At 34.9% G+C, this 17963-nt stretch overlaps 1 protein-coding gene across 1 annotated transcript in view; it reads right to left on the bottom strand.

Annotated features, from left to right (window-relative positions):
• Positions 1-17963, bottom strand: part of Thsd7a (thrombospondin type 1 domain containing 7A) — a 371111-nt gene that overhangs the window by 41851 nt on the left and 311297 nt on the right. Inside the window, exons 12-13 of the mRNA XM_063242093.1 lie at positions 9068-9262; positions 7287-7550 (exon numbers count right to left, since the gene is read on the bottom strand). Coding sequence (XP_063098163.1) covers positions 7287-7550; positions 9068-9262 — 459 coding nt within the window. The remainder of the gene's footprint in view (positions 1-7286; positions 7551-9067; positions 9263-17963) is intronic.

The following is a 17963-nucleotide window of genomic DNA, read 5'->3' as shown; positions in this document are numbered from 1 at the left end:
TATTGAAGACTGTTTATTCTACTTGATGTGTAGCATGCTACTGAGTTGATATGTTGTGGCTCATTTATTCATTCTATTGTTGGTGAGCATTTAAATCATTTTTAATACAAGATTGTTGTTCCTAATGCTCCTTTGAACATTCTAGAACATGTATCTGTGTGTCTTCTGGTTAAAGACCAGAAGTATTTTTGTTCGGTATATTCTAGGAGAGAAATTGATGTCAGAGTGTGATCTTTTTTTGGGGAGTAGATGTTTGGGATCACATTTTAAAAATTATTTAAGCTTATCAATACTTTTCAGGTATCATGATCACATTTATTATAGGGAATTTATATCTGTGCCTGACATAACTTAATGTTTTTCCTACTCCCATCCCCTCCCTTTACCTCTCTTGGTCTCCATATTCGAAAAGCTTTGTTTTTCATATTTTCTTCCTTTCTTGTCATTTTTTACCTTCCTTTCTTTCCCTTTTCCTTCTCCTTAGTTCTCTTTCCCATTTGAACTTTTTCTTCCTAATTTACAATAGCTACTATATATTTTAGTCCTTACTTACACTTTCAGTTTCTCACAGGAGAGAAAGAATGATTGGAAACCTAAGTCTGTGTTTTTGTTCAGTGCATTTCTAGCAGAGAAATTGATGTATCAGAATCTGTTCTTATATGGCCTTATTTTAAATGAAGTTTAAAGGTATTTTTAAAAAATAATGGGGTCACAAATTTGGTATGAGGAACAGAATACAATGACAGGGTTTTCACTAGTGGTGACTGGTTACAGATAATCTGGAGGGCAGCTGTGCTCAGCGAAATTTTATCAACTGACACAGAAGACAGGAAGCAGGATTTATGAATGTGCTTTTGACAGTGAAGAAAGATTCTGAGGTATTGATAATGATTAAGAGGAAAGTTCAATAAAAATTGAAGAGGATTTTACAACAATGTTTTTGAAAAATTTAAAAAGCATAACTATTCTTTAAATGAATTGGAATGATGGGTTTAAATGTCTTACTTTTGAGGTAGGGAATTATTTAATCCCTCTTCACCATTCTTAGTTGATATGTATTTCAAATCTAATTTCTTTTTTTAATGATAATCAGCAAATAAATTTGCTTAATATATTAAACGATGTCCCCTAAAAGACTTGTAGTTGGATCAGTAATAATTTGTTTTAGTTGTAATAATTTAGTAAGTGGAATTCAACTGTAAAAATATCTTTCATCACTCCTGAAATCAGCGAATTTCTGTGATCAAATAATTTAAAAATGTTTATGCAAGTATGATGAATTTCAAAAACAATCTCAGTGATTGCCAAATATTATCATTGACTTTGGCAAAAGGAATGCAGTATTTCAAAATTAATGATATTGAAATATTTCTAGAAAAATAGCACATTTTCCCACTTTATGGAAAAATGATGTCAAAAGTAAGCCTCTTTTATTATTCAGTAATTGTAAATGAAAATGACATCACAAAACTTTTCATACAATTCTTCACAGAGTAGCTATCAATGTTTTATTTCATTTTATCTGAAGCATTATGGCATTAGTGAGATTTAACATGTAACCTCAGACTGTATTACTAAGGAAGGAGGCTTAAAACTTACTCCTAATTTTCCAAAAGCATGTTACAGAAAACATCTCTCAAGTTAAATTCAATCTATTAAACTGTTAAGAGATAGACATTAGGGACTGAGATAAAACAATATATTGCTTAGGATCTTGTATTTTATTTTCCAGTGTTAACAACATCCAATAATTGCCTGTCATGTTTATCTAGCATCACTATACCCTTAATGGTACTAGAGAACTGCTAGATAAGCATCCCCCTCTTTTCCCTGCTAAGATTAATTTTGAGGGCAATTAACACCAAACAATCATTGAGGGGTGGAAAAATAAATATTTGAAGTGTGTTATGGGTAAATAAACTGCTGGTATCTTACCGCAATTTATGATTTCTGAGGAGTACTGGAATAAAATATATGAATTCACAATTAGGATGTTAAAACTTTTAGCAGTTCGATACTGATTTTGACATTCGAGAAAATCAAACCCTTGACTTCTAATCCTATTTTTTTGTACACTTCTTCAAGTTGAAACAAATACAAAACACAAACAAGCTTAAAGTGGCAACCAGCGGGCATACTGCCTTTGAGATACATGCAATCACCCCACTCATTCGAATTATGAATTTTTAGATGAAAAAGTTTTCAGTGACTTTCACAATTAGTAAATTGTTCTTTTGAAAGGTACACAGTTGATAACTAAGAATTCATTTTGAAATGCACTTGGCAATATTGAATAATACACAGCTCTAGACTTTTAACTGTTGATACAGTTAAAAAATTGTTAAACTTTTACAAATGGACAGAATATTTTTTAGCAATTATGTTATAAACTGTTAATTTGACAACCTGATGAATTCAAACTAGCATATCTATGTAAATTTCAGTATTTCAGTGTTTTACTAAAACTCATCTATTCACGAAAAGTTATAAATCAACATTGGGCTATAAGTTATCATAGTGAAGTGCTCAGGTACATTTACATAAGTATAATAAAATACTATTTTAACTTTATTTGTAAATGTATGTATCTGCTAAGTACACATGCACTTTTTCAGAAAATTTCAACGTTGGTATGAATGGTTATAGGTTCTTGTTCTGATTGTTATTTTGGGTGCCTATCCAATAACCAAGATGCATTCAGATTCATTAGGGATACCTATGTGTGGGCTCATCACAATCCTTTGCTTAAGATCAAGTACATAAATGCCCTTTCTTTCTTTCTTTCTTTCTTTCTTTCTTTCTTTCTTTCTTTCTTTTCTTTCTTTCTTTCTGTTTTAATAACCAAGGCCATTTCTTATACTAAATGCTAAAGCTTTTGTACAAAAAAAAAAAAACCCTTGACTAATCTTTGTTCCTGGCCCTGAGTTCATAGTTTCTAAGCCCTGAAATTTTCTGAGTGATAAGGATATTTTGTTATTCACAGTGGGCTACACCTTAAAGGAATTTAAGGTAAAGAGATTGCAGGAGGGAGGTCAGTCATACCTGAAAGATTAGTCACGTGACTAAAACACAGAGATGCAGGATACCTGTCTGACCACCAGGGAGGGAAAGAGTGAATTCAGCTCCATTGTCAATAATCCAATCAGATGTGTCTGTGACTGAAACCCCACTATTTTTATTAATGGTGGTTACCAAAGCTCAGATGAGCTCTTTGGTGATATACATCAGTGTGATAGAGGGACAGGTCTCCTGACTATTACAAGAGAAAACAGAAGCTTCCGTGCTTTTTTGGGCTGATTCTAATTTGTATCTTTTCATTATCATAAAATGGCTATGAAAAAGTAATGCTTTTCTATGAGTTGTTCCAATGAATTATTGAACATGAGGAAAGTAATAGGAATATGCAAATTTGTAGTCAGCACAGAAGTAAGGTTCCTTTGAGTATCCTTAAACTTGTAGTTGTAATCTGATGTAATAACAGTCTTGTAAAATACTGAGTTAGCCTGACTGCATGTATTTGAATTTTACTGAGCTTCCAGGCATATATATATATATATATATGAAACTGTATCTATATTTATTAAAACAAAATAATTATATAGATCAAGGTATTTATTGACTTTCTCTTCAGATTTAATATTTATAATTCTAATAGGGAGTGAAAAATCAAAGGCAGAGTCTCAAATATTAACTTTAGCTATAAGGCTTTGTCAGCAATAATAAGGTATTTGACAAATTGTTCAGATTATTAAGATAAAGTAATAGGAAATAAATTAAATTTGAGCTTGTTAGAATTATTTATTTTTAATATGATCCAGTGCAGAGCACTGTTCTTTCAATCAATGAAAATCTAATGTTGTCAGAGAATTATTTCTAAAGGATGATACTTAAACATTAGTGTGTTACAGTCTCATGATAATTAAACATACTTTTAACAAAAAGGTCTTCTGTGATAATCTGGAGAACTGACGCATTCAACTAGGTAAACAGGACTTTTTATTATAGTCTTGCTTATTTATTTATGCTAATATAAATTATGAATTTGTAGAATGATTCAGATATGGCATTCTTATATTATTGACATTTTTCTACAACATTTTGTTGTGCCAGTGAGAAAACATCACATAGGTTTTAACTGGAATGCTTTAAAATTGGATTCATATTTTAAATCATACAGAATTTACATTTTTAAAAAAGTACATTATCTTTCATGTTCATTTTAATACATAGAAAAAATGCATTACTCATTAACTAACCAGAACAAAACATAACAAAATAACAAACCAATAACAAAACTCAAAAGTTAAGTGTCTTTCTATATTACTGCATACCTTAAAGATTTAAAAGTCAAACTTATGGGTAGGCTAACAAAAATTTTCTTTTAAATAACAGCAGGGGGAAGTGTTAATTGGATATACTTTTTGAGTTTTTAAAAGATCAAAGGAGAGCCAATTTTTCTTTTTAAAAATCAGAGTAACCAAAATTACCTGTAAGGGATATATTGGTGACTCTGCAGAAATACAGTAAGTATTGAGAGAAAGTACAACAGCCTTTTTTTAAAATGGGATTTACAATGGGTACTAAACTTGTACTACTTACACTAAACTACTAAGCACAACTTCAGGTTTATTTTTGAAACCATGGATACAGCTTATATCTAATATATAAGGCTCTTTTCACACATTGATACAAAAGATATCACTACTCTGAAACCTGTTTATAACTTGGTTATTTTAAGGTCACTCTGAAAAAGGAAAAGATATTTTTTTAGAAAATATCTAAAAATAGCTCAGTTAATACAATACAGAACTTAAAACTCTTGGATTTGCAGGGTTTTACAAATACATTAGCAATGCTTATTTGGATTTCTTCAGGTCTGTCATTATCTTTCCAAATTGTGAGACCTTGTAACACAACATAAAGAACATATAACTCTATAGTTTTACATAAGAAAGAAAACTTGCAAAGATATTGGCAAGATTATCACTTTGTAATTATTTTACCCAAACTAGTTTTATCCCGCCTTTTTGACATCAGGGGCATTGCGTGCTCAGAGGCTAATAGGACGAGGAGTAAAATAGTGAAAAATATCATAAAAACAAAACACAAATTGATTTTTAATTGTTTATTATTGTGATAATGAATTGATCCTGGCAGTTGAATTTATTTTAACAGTGCAATTACTTTCCAAAGAAAGCTGAAAGGGTAGCTAAGTAACTGTGTCAGGCACATTGGAAACTATGTTTGACAGCTAGCCTGAGGGACTCCACGGAGCCCAGTTTGAAAATCACATTATTAAGTAGCTAGATGAGTTAAAAGTGTCAAGTCACGAACCCAAAGAACTAAATGAGAATGGCAGAGTGCCTTTCCTTCACATCTGACATGAATGGTAGCTGCAGGAAAATCTCCAATTGTCTTCCTCGCCGTGCTCGCTCTGGGAGCCTGCACTAGAATCCTGCAGGAATCCGCACTCTCTTTAACGAGACCCTAGGCAATTGCTTTCTTTTTATACTCTGGTGTCCTTAGACATCCTCTAGTTCCTTCCCTTGCTCTTGAAATCTGCAGCCAGTTACCTCAGGAAAAGTCAGTCCCTCACCCTTAGCCTGTCTTTTCCATTTGAAAAGAGAAAAAGATCCCCGTGAGTAACTGCAAAAGGTCTACCAGCTGTTTCTATGCTTTCAGATGAGAATTTTAATTCTGGAATGAATCAGAGATTAAATAAATCCTACCAACTCAACAGGCCTTTTGGAGAAATTAGGACTCTATTTCAGTTTGTTTACAAGATTCTATTTATTGCCTTTTCTGCCTGGTTAACATGTTCTTCTTCAAATACAAGTGCCTGCCATGATAAGGAACAATTCCTTTCAATTTTGTGTCTGATTAACCTGATCTATCATGGACTATCCAAGGGAATATTCTATTGCTTACTAATACATTTACTAATGTCTGAAGAAATTCAATTTCTCTCGACTGATTTCTTAGGCAATTAATGCTTTCCTTAAATATGTTCTATCCATTCTAATGATACTATGTTTGTGGAGTATTAGAATGCTGTCACTGTAACCTACACATAAGTGCAATCCAGTACAACTATCTTCTCAAAGCCAAATCAGCCTTCTATCAGAATGGTAGATCCATAGCTTAAATTCTGTGGTATCCTTGTGATTTATATTCCTAGATACAACATGAAATATAAGAGGATAAAAAGAAAAAGGACAAGTTGTTTCAGAAACAAGTTTGTAGGGAGAGGTTTAAGAGATTGCTGTTAAAGTGTCACCATGACACCTTGATAGTTTGTAAATATGAAGTGTTCTTATTGCTTACTAAACCATACAATAAAGCTGGAGTAATCCCATTCCAATAGCAGAGGTAACTTCAGCAAGGTTGAGAGAATCTGTCATGCACCTAGCTCCTAACAATTTATCTCATATTTTTCAGTTATGTGCACTGGGGATGTGGGAAACTATCATCAACGTATTAATTTTCTTTTTCAGTTTAGAAACTAAAGTGAGCACAGTTTTTTTAAAGAGTATATTCATTTTCCTATGTGATTTTGTTTTGTCTTTTGAATCTTAACATGTTATGAACAGGTAATTGGGCCTTTATCAATCACTACTTTCCATGTTTCTTCTCTGGCCATTTAATGACATATTGGATACATTCCAAAGTTTGGTCCTTGAAAGGCTGCCCAGTTTAAAACTTAAAAAAAAATTTTTTTCCTCAGGTCTGAGAGACCTGAGGAAGATCTTTTGCTGAAGATTGAACCCAGAGTCTTTACACTGAACTGCATACTTGGCCCTTTTAATTTTTTTAAAAAAATTTTTGGGAAAGGCTGGGCTCAAAGTTACAAACCTCCTGCCTCAGTCTTACAACTAATTCATTGGAATTATAGGCATGAGCTACCACACCTGGTTTCATTAAAATTTTCATCCCAATTTAAATTCAAATCTTATCTCCTCTTCATGCCTTTTTCGTATAGAGATCAATTGGAGATTGTTGGGTCTACTGAATGAGCGGGCAATTTATAAACCTCACAGAAGGTTTCTGACCCATGTGGGCCCAATAAGCCTGCCTAGCACCCCTTCTGGACTATAGATGTCAATTCTGGACAATTTGACAATATTAACGAATGTCCTATAACATATAAAAATAAAGCATGTGGTACCCATGGTGTTCAACTTAGAACACACTTCTGTAAACTTTCATTTTCCATCCGCCGCCATTGTACATTTCATCTCTACTCTCAAAGATAGCAAAAGCATAACACTGAAGAAAAGTTGGCTTACCATGGCTGTTACATCTGGACGTTTCCACGAGCCTGCCGTTTTGATCATAGCATGCCATTGCTTGGTAACGATATCCTTGGCCACATTCCTTAATGTCTCCTTGTACTTTCATTCCCAGTAAAACTTCCACCTTCCCCTCTGGTAAAATACAGTCTGACCAGTTGCCCACGGGCTGGGCATTGTATTTGTCACAAGGACAATACTGGGTCTCAATGAGGGGGTACAAATGTGAATTTTTACACTTTTCCTTCTTTTTACTTTTTCCTGTAGCAAAGAAATACCAGACACTGAATTTTAAAAAGCAAAACAAAACAGCACTCATCAACTTCAAGCATCCCTCAATTTTCTAATGTCTTAAGCTTATTTTCTTTGTTTTTAACCATACTGAATGACAGACTAAAAATAAATGTTATATTTTAATTCAAAAAGTTTTCTATAGAGATTTTTGCTGGTTTTGGAAATCTCTCTCTCCCCAGGACTGGAGGTCGAACCTAAAACCTTCACACTGAACTACGTCCCCAGCGTTTTGTTATTTTTTATCGCATGACTGTGTCCCACTAACTCCTTAATTTGCCCAAAGTTGGGATTGAACTCGCGATCCTTCTCTCTCTGTCACCCAGACTGCTAAGGGCATTTGGTACTTTACATAGTGAAATTTTTCCTATTTAAAAGTAGTTCATTTTGCAAAAAGGATTGACTGGGGTATTGAAAATTTTCCTCTTTAAAATGATTAAAACCCTCTGAAATAATCAAGTGTTTCCACTGACTGGGGAAGATGAGGTAACTTCATACACCTTTCCTTTATAACATACGCAAAACTATGAGATGAGTGATTTCATCATACTGCATATCACACTTATTAATTCAGATAGGTAGTATATTTACATACAGAAGGATTAAGATTTGAAAAATGACATTTTTAGACTTACACCTCTGATTATGATTTGTATCTTTCAGAATTCCTCAAGAATAAACATTTCAACATACTTGGTGATTAATGTAGGAACTATCAATAACACATACAACGAAGATAAAATACTTGAACATAATTGAATCTAAATAAATATCTTAAAAAGCTTCTTGGGTATGTTATGTATGTGCTTGGAAAAGGATTATTTTATTTATATCACATAAAATGTAAAACATAAATTAATTATGTCTGTTTATCTCACATTTTCATTAGCTGCCTTATATAGCCAACAGCTTCATTTTACAGGTAGTTCATTTCATAATTTTGAAATTCTGAATAGGTCTATTATCCTCAGTGTTTCAGGTTTTAATTGTCACTTACAGTATTTTAGAACACATCCAGCTGTAGTTGAGTATGATGACTCCTGCTTTGCTTGTTATGTCACTGCTTTTTGTGTGACTGTGACTTCTTTTTTAGTTGCAGTTTTCAGATACACAACTAATATTATATTCAAGGAGATGAAGGATAGTGTGAGCCCATACCAGTGAGACTGGGTTAGGAAACTGAAGGGTACGTTTCCCTCTCTGCTAGAAGAGCTCACCAGTTTCTGGATAATTCACTAAAAGTACATATTCAAATAAAGCCAAATCTGTCATGTTTCATGTAGTAAGCCTGCCTTTTCTTTCTCCTGTACTAAAATGAAACAATATTTCAATCACTGCCAGCCTACATTAAAATATGCATCCAAATCCACTGACATATTCAGTTTAAGTCTAGCGGTTACAGGGCAGCTATCAAATACATTGTCAGAACTCTCGTGATTTGATTGTATCTTGACGATAGATTGTTTTAGCATCGCAATTGTTCTCACCAACAATAGTGCGCTTTCTGGTCCTAACTGCGCCACAGTCTCCGTTGCATGAAGAAAACTTGGACCAGCTGGTAAATTGACAGTCGTCTTGGCAGGGGACCTGGCAAGCCTGAGTGAGGGCTGGCACAGGGCCTGCGTACTGGAGGCATTCATGGATAGCAGCCTGTCCTCCATCTTGCTTTCGACAAGTAATGGCTAAAAAGAAGCAGAAGTCTAGTTACTCTGTAATTTAGAAATGAACATTTACTTATGCAGAGGAATCCTCTCTTAAATTCACTACTTATAGGCAAAATCTGGCAGGAATATTTTTAATAATCATAGTTGACACTGTTACCGATCTTGAAGGTTTTTAAAGTAACAAAGACTATAACCTTCATTGAGTTTTATGGTGCAGGAAAGCACACACTTAGTAGCTTTTATCAGTTTTCAATAGGTGCTATTAAATATTTCAATTCATGTCACATGTGGGGTACATTTGGAAATGAATTTGTTTCTGGAGGCAAATAAACATAGATTCTGACAATAGTTTATATAGAACAGAGGATATTCACAAAAGTTCTAGAAGACACCAGGTACCTCCAGTGTTGTTTGAGAACACTGGACAATCTAGGTTTTCTGTATAGAAGGGTCTTAGTGGTAGCAAATTGATTGGTAGGTTGATGTAAAGAGAGAATGTCTACGGAACTTATCTAGAAACAGTATCAGCATAAATGAGTGTTAATCCTGATATGTCAGCTTCATTGTATTAGAAATGCTGAGCAGATCCGTAAAGCAGGCTCCTGGGTATGTCTTGCCTGGCCATTGAAGTGTGACCTTGTGTTTTATACACATTTCTCCACCTGATCATCCCTGGCACTGCTCCCTGCTCTGCTCCTGGGAGACATGAGCTATGCATCATGCCCACTGTGATGTTTCTGTCTTGGAGTCAGCTGAATCCTGAGATAAATTAAACCTTGAGTGTGACTATTGCATCTAGAAAAGGGAAAGTAGACTAAAGTGGCACAGAAAGCATTTGTTTTTACATTTTCTATATCATATGGTTCCTGGGATAGAATTGGAGTGATTAATGAGGAAGCACTGTTAAAATCTTCATCCTTCCATTTCACAACTTCTTCATATGCACAAGCATCAAACTGAATTTAAAAACTAAAACAGAAACAGTGAACAATGTATCATGTCAGTAGCATTTCCACAATTACATGTAGACACTAGAAATGATCAGATTAATTCACATATTATTTCTTCTAAGATACTGTCCTAAGTAGGTGATGTAAAAGAAGAAATAATTTTATCCCTTACTAAAAATGGATACAATATCATTTGAAAGTAACAGGTCTAAAGAACAAAGAGCAAATAGCACTGCATTCCCCTTTTTCCTTCTGTTATTTCCATCACTGTTTATTAAAAATCATTCATTTACTGAGAAGAAGGTGACACATTTACATTTGGTCCTGTACTTCATTGGGTCACTTTAGATAGCCTCACTGAGACTGATTTCCATGGCTTTTCAGGTTTATGGCATGGCCTGAATCCACCTCTGATCTCAGCCTTCCTCAGTACCCCATCATCAACAAATGAAGGGAGAGAACCTGCCACTTTGACACCAAGAGATCCCCAGGTCACACAATGCTCTCTGCATCTATGAATTAAAACCTGACAACGAGTAGCATAGAGCTGTAATGAGGTGTGTGCAAGGATAAAACTGATATTTTTAGGAAAGGAAAGTGTTCAGTGTAGGTGAACACAACTTATTCAAATACTGCAAGAAGTATACAAAAAACCTTCTTTAACTATGCAGGTGAATAATCTCCTATTTTTTTATGTCACTTCATTTGTATATGCAAAGATAGTAGTGCTAATTTGTATGAAAAAACAGGAGTGTTTGCATTTTAAGGATAATACCATTTGCTAAAGCAGATGTTGCTATAGTGGCCTTTATGTAGGTCATGTAACAAGAAAAAGCATAAATACAACAAAAAGAGAACCTCACTGCTTGCAGAGGTCGTTTTCGAGTGTTTTTAGTGTTAATCATAAGATTCTTGCGTGGTTATACTATCAAGCTGTAGATTATAATCAGCTGGCTAGCTTTTGAAAATGCCTATGCGATCATTTGCTAAATGTCGAGCATTTTGACTTCACTGGTTGAGGACACTGTCCTCAGTATTAGTATCTTTTTCAAGCTAATATTCCAAATGTGCAGGCTGGTTAAGAACTTTTCTTATGGGTAATATATTTTCACCTGAATCAGGAACACCTGGAATTCTGACTGAGACTTGAGGTGAGGATGTAAAGTTCTTTGGTACCTGGTCACCCTTGTACCATGCCAAGCTTTGGGAAACTGGCAGACAGGTATCCACTATGGGAAGTTCTAACTTGCAGTTCAAAGGGAGAACATCATGGGGATCCATCAATTTTTAAAAATGCTATCATAGTATGTTGTGGAAGGAATCAACTTAATAATAAACTGACTTTTCAGTTCTTTCTGCCATTTGGAAGCAGGATTGAACATCTTAAACTTAGTAGGTTCCCATAGTTTTTGGTGAAAAGCTGCCCCAAGATTGTCTTAGAAAAGAAGATATTAGACATTTATCTAGTCAGGATATATGGAGTCTCCAAGAATTATTAATTTAGAAAATAAGAGATTGGACTAATCCTAAAGTGTGAAGAGGTTCAAATTCTTCATAACTTAAAATTAAAAATTATAATACCTGATTTAGTTTCCTTGAAATGAAACTTTTATCTCCTTGTGTGATTTAGCTCACTGAAACACAGACGAATAAAATCTTTTTAAAGATTAAATGACATTGCCTTAGGTTCTCCATTATGGGTCTCTCTTGCAAATTTTAATTCAGAATTGCTCCAACTATGATCATATGGATAACACAAAAGAAAGAAATCATGAAATAACATTGCCACTGGTACCAATTTAATTTCAGAAACAAATTAATTTACTTCTATGGATCCATCTTATTCATGTAAATCAAAAGCATCACTCTTCATGTTCTGTACTAAATAAAATCAAAAGCTCTTTAGCAGGTTGAGGAGAAAAAAAAATTTGTAAAATTTCCATGCCTGTTCTCAGCACCCTCCTCAGCCCTGAACTTCCTTATCTGAAGTTTTTGACAGAGTGCTTTTGGAATGAATTACTCACAAAATGTTATCCAAACAAGTAACAACAGCATCATTAGTACAATATATTGAAAATTTATCATACATCTCAACCTGTTTGTATTCTAACTTAGAGGAAACATAACAATTCAAACCCAGAAATGCTATCTGAAATGAACTTCCTGTTACAGGGTGAGGAACATATAAATGTTTGGAAAGGGAGTCATCTGGTCTCTTGGTTTTATAAATCTTAAGAATCATTTAAAAAATATTTAAAACAAGGTAATTTTAACTACAGAAAATATGGTTCCCTCTTTAGCTAGCTAAATGCATAGGGGACCTCAACGTAACCAATTTGTGGATTAGAAAGGAATCAAGGTCAACAAGACTAGCCTATCAATATTGATGAAACAGTACAAAGAGGAACAAGAAAGTCAGTTTTCCCCAGCAAATATAAGAGTTGAAATGCTATTATGAAAAGGTGATTGAAAAAATGCATCAACAAAATGCAGTTTGGAGGTCTTTGGGGTCCCTAATTTGTAAAAGTGTATGTAGATCTCATGCAGACAATGGAAGAAAATTAAACAGAGCCTAAATGTTAGATGGTACGAAAGATTATTATTAATTTATTATTATTAGTTTTTACTTTATTCATATATATATATATATATATATATCTACTTATTTTAAAAAATTCCCATAAAGTCAAATAAGAAAGATAAATATGTAGAAATGGTAAAATCAATTTCAGAATGTTTTTTGTAAATTGAGTTAGGGCAAGGTACTAAAGAGGAAATTCATAAAAGTTCATGGAATAAAAGAGACTAGATAACACTGACTGAACTGAAAGGAGATAGCTGTTTGTGTTATGCATTGTAGGAATACATAAAGGAATTACTGATATACCTTGAAGTACATCTAATAGAATTCAGAAAATAACTACTCATCTTTATTTCCTTATAGAGGAATAAAACCCCTCTTTAATTCAGGTTGAGCACAAAGGGAGGAGTTCTATTGGTCAGGGATGATACTTCAGCTATCAAGACCATGTTGTTATTTAGTTTGAATAATCAGAGTGAAATAAATTGCTAGAGCTAACGTGTTCACAAAGAAGTTTGTTACAGGAAACAGAATAGGATCAAAGTCGCTGTGCAGTGAAAGCTGTTGGATTCTGCATAACAAAGAGTTCAAAGATCCCTGAGACCTTATTTATTAAACTGAGCAACATGAACATAACCTATCCCACTGCAACAGTGTCTGGGCAGTGTTAGAGACAGAACAGTGTTCAGCCTATAGAGTGATTATATGAGTGATTTTTTCATAGTTTTATGAAGCAATGGCAAGAGTTAAAATGAATCATGTGGAAATGAAAAAGAAAAAGCTTAATGTGAATGGGAGCTAGTTACCAAGAGACCTATTTGTGCTTAGAAATAAGACTAAATCTATAAATAATGCACGAGGGCTCCAATTACTTACTACACACAGATAATGATCCTGGTGTTTCTTTGTGTGAAAAAGATTTTCACTGACAAGTTTGCCAAGTTATACTTCCTAATTACAATTTGTGAACATAACCCTGACAGAATGAAAAGAAATATATATTTTTTACTGATCTTAAATGGTTACCAATGATACCTAGTCTCACAGATGCTCATAATGCATGAGAAAATGCCGGTGTCAGAAATTGCTGGGAATGTTGCAAGGGCAGTCCACACAGACCAAGATCAGCTCAGCTGGAACTGGGATCCAGGAAGGCCCAACTGTCTCAGAGCATGCAGGATATCCAGGAACCACAGTGACACAGCTGGTGCTGAGCTTATTTTATGAGTTACTCTTTTTGAAAAATGGCAGATGCCTCAAAACTTTTTATAACAAGAGTCTTAGAGAGAGTTAAAACAAAATATAAATTCTCAAATCAGGAGGCTCCCAATAATCATAGAAAATGAGAGGGAAACATTTTTAAGTGGAAGTAATTTCAGAAGCTTTAAATAACAGTTTATAAAGATGAAGAGCACAAAATTTGGTAATAACTGATAAATATATGAACCAATAGAAGATTTTAAAAAGCAAGTCTATCCTCTATTTTTCTACTTAGTTTTCTACTTATGTTACTTTTCTTACTATTACAAAATTCTTTTTGAAAATCATTGGATTAATTTGCATTCCTGGGATAAATCAACCCAGGGATTTTGAGCCTAACCTTACTAATGCATTTAAAATCTAATCTTCCAAAAGAACAAAGCAAATCACAGCTTTAAGCAAAGGACAAGCCAAATGATATCCATATAGATTTTATCATATTTAACCATCAGATTTAAGCATATTTGATCACAAAAATTACAAAGAAGATAATTAAATAATTTTGCTACATATACCTCACATTCCAAAAATCATTTAGGGTTAAATTTGAACAAGGGAAAATTATAATTTTCTCTTATTTATTTCCCTTCTGTTATTTCCCCTCCTGCCCCTTTTTCTTTCATCTCTTTCTCTGTCTTTTAATAAGCGATATAGAGTGAGAACTTCAGGTCCAAGCGGGTCCTTGCCATGTGAGGCATGTTACTGAAATGTTTTTCTTTTTCTAGTCTAGATTTTAGAATGGCTCCAAACAACAGTTTCTGTATAAAAAGCCAGGAGTGAGATCTTCTCAGATGGTCAACATTCAAACAGTCATTGCTTGGCAGGCAAGGTTACTGACGAGATAGTGGGTTAGGGTAATAGGAGGAGCTAGCCCTGAGGATGATTACCATGCTTTAGGTAGGTAAACTACAGAATGTGGACTTAGCAGGAGATAGCATGCAGGTCAGTGAGGAAATTACACAAGAGCAAGTTTGAAGCCAATGTATGCAATCTATACATGTAGTCCTTTTGATTTTTTAAAAATCCAGTATAAACATGCAACAAATAATAATAGAATTATTTATACACATTTAAGTCACAATGATTGAAACTACTCCTTAGAACAGTTTGCACAAATAATGAGCAAATCATCCAAAACTGTCATTATCATTATGATTATTATTTTCTCATATTCAGCGACCTCAGAAGTTTTACTGATTTTCTGCTCCCCAAAGGGGACTCCGGTTGTGTTGCTTCAGTGTCTTCAAACTTTGGCCTCCTTGCTTTTAGTTTCATTTTACCATCCACAATCCTGTGGGTAGGAGACTTTTGGAACTGGTGCTGTCCAGAGCATCACTGACACTGCCAGCCTGCCAGTCTTTCAGTAGGTCATGGTAAGTGGCCATCTCAGCTGCCAGCTTGACTTTATGGCTCAACTAACCTTTCTAATTCTGGTCTGGAGTTGCCTCCTGCTTTGGTTTGTGCCAGCTATGAGTCCAGGTTAAAAGAGGACCCTATTGAGCCGCTCCATATGCATAGAGTAGGGGGTCATCCTGTCCCTCAGGGTATTCTCCAGGCTTGCCTTTAGGTTTCTCATGACAGGTCTGCATCAACTCAGTGTCCCAATTGTAGCATATTACAAATTGGCCATTGTGGTGCTTTCTTCAGTCTTAGCCAATGTGGCTCTCTCTTTAATCTTTAATCTGCTTTGACCACTACTTGTCTAGCTCCTCTCAGTTCTTCTGAGCCAACTTGTCATCTTGGGCTTTGATGTCCCCACGAGCTTGCAGATATTCTGAGATTTGGAAGCATCCACCTGCCCAGTTAACCCACAGCTGGAAATCTGGGTTTGTAGTGTTTGACTTCCTCCTCATGGCTTTTCTTCATAAATAGTAGCTTTTCCTTCAAAGTCTCTATTTTTATCTTAAGTTGCAGCCCAGCGAGATTTACAACTGCAATAATCTTACAAGGCTCATGTATGTCACTGTGTGCAGACTACTACCTGCCCAGCTGTGTCTCATACTCAACTCTGAAGTGATCAGAAACAAGATGGTGCTGTTGATCTTCATAGCGATGTGGGTTGTGTCCACAGAATTTGCAAAATCTAATTCCTTAGCTCTCTATTGGTTTTAGGAAGTATCCTCCCTTCTCCATGTGCTCCCAGATTATACTCTTCAGTACCTAATTATCACTCTCCAGGACCTTTACCTTGTCCCGGCAGAAAAGCAGGCAGTGATTTAGTTCTTTCACGGTTTCCTTTTTACTCTGGATGCTACTGTACCAACCACATGATGGCTAATTTTGATTGTAAACTTGATTGGTTTGAGAAGCCCCCAAGGAGCACAATAATGAGTGTGTGTGTGTGTGTGTGTGTGTGTGTGTGTGTGTGTGTGTGTGTTGGGTCTTAGGATGTGACCTTGAGGATTATCTGTTTTCTGGCCCCTTCTTCTCTAGGCTTTTCTTTTGTGCTCTGCTTCCTGGACACCATAAATTGAATAGCTTTGTCCTACATATTCTGCAGCCATGATGTTTTTACTTTGGAGCAAGCTGACAATGACCTTAAAACTCTCAAACTGTGAGGAAAAATAAATTTACCTTTTTAAAAACTGTGAGTTTCGAGTATTTTGTCATAGTCATGGGAAAACAGGCCAGTACATAACATATCCTTGGTTATTCCCATGACAAGGTCTCAAGACTACCAGATAAGCTTCAAGCTGCTGGAGTAGCACATAGAAATCAGGAGGCCCAAGTCTGAAATGCATGAAGATACTGGTCACATTGCTGAGTGACTTGACAAAGATAGGACCAATAGTTAGTAAAAGCGGCAGATACAGAATCTGAGGAAGGCATGAAGTCAGGAAACAGATTTGGGAGGCCTCTGGTTTTCATTGTTTTGAGCTATGCATTTTATTTCTAACGGAAGTGCAATGGTAACTGCGATGGCTTCTGTCTAGATGCTCCCCCAAATCCTCATGTACTTTTAGATCAGGGTTTCTGGAGGTAGCTGAGGCAAGAGGTTGTGATTGATTTATGGTTCAATGGTAGGATTAAAGGTGCTGAGATTAAGGGTGAAGGACTGCTGGATCACTCCACTGATTGGATTGGCACTGCCCTGATCCCAGTCATCTGGATAAGATGAAGGGGGATAAAGAGGCTTGTTTCCCACTTTTTGCACTTGTTGCTTTTGCTGTTTTCCACTTCCATGAACTGTTGGGCTCTGCCGTGTTTCACTCTGCTTAGGGTCAGCTGATTATGGACTAATCTCAACAAACTGTGAGCTCAGTAAGCCTTTCCTTTTTTAGTCTTGGTTATTGTGTCTCAGCAACAAGAAAAGAAACTAAGACTGAAACTCTACTGAGAGCTCAGTGGTTTAAGAGGCATGACTGAAAAATACAGAGAACTTTTAAATAAAAACTTACAATAAAATACACACTGTCATTAAGTCTCAACATATGTTTCTGACTTTCAGACACACTTATCCCATTATTCTTGCTACTTTCTGAAGCAGGGCTAGATGTCTTGTTTTTGGAATGTCATAAATAAATACACAAATTCATATGCTCTCTTCATGCTTTCAAGAGTGTCAACTTCCATTTAAGTACTTTGACAAAATTTTCATGTAACTCTTACATATATAACATATAGACTTGGTCAAGATTGCATGGAGTGGGTTAGAGTAGAAACTGCTTATATTATGACTTTTGTGTTATTCTAATTTCTAGGTAAGGGAGGTACAAATTTGCTTTACAGTGAATATCAGTGCTGGAACTGCAAATGATAATTAAGGCTACGCTGAGAATGCTCTCTAAATTCTTGAAAACAGGTAATGCAGGAGAACAATTATGCTATTAATAGTATTAAGAGTAAAACAAACTATGTAACAACCATTTCTCTAAAAGATGACTGAAAATAAGCACAAGTAAATAGATAAAAAGATACTTTGCTAGTA

Source organism: Cavia porcellus, unplaced genomic scaffold (genome assembly GCF_034190915.1).
Source record: "Cavia porcellus strain 051 isolate PalLab524CR breed Dunkin Hartley unplaced genomic scaffold, mCavPor4.1 scaffold_2, whole genome shotgun sequence".
In the NCBI taxonomy this organism is placed as follows: domain Eukaryota; kingdom Metazoa; phylum Chordata; class Mammalia; order Rodentia; family Caviidae; genus Cavia; species Cavia porcellus.
This window is presented reverse-complemented; position numbering and strand designations above follow the sequence as displayed.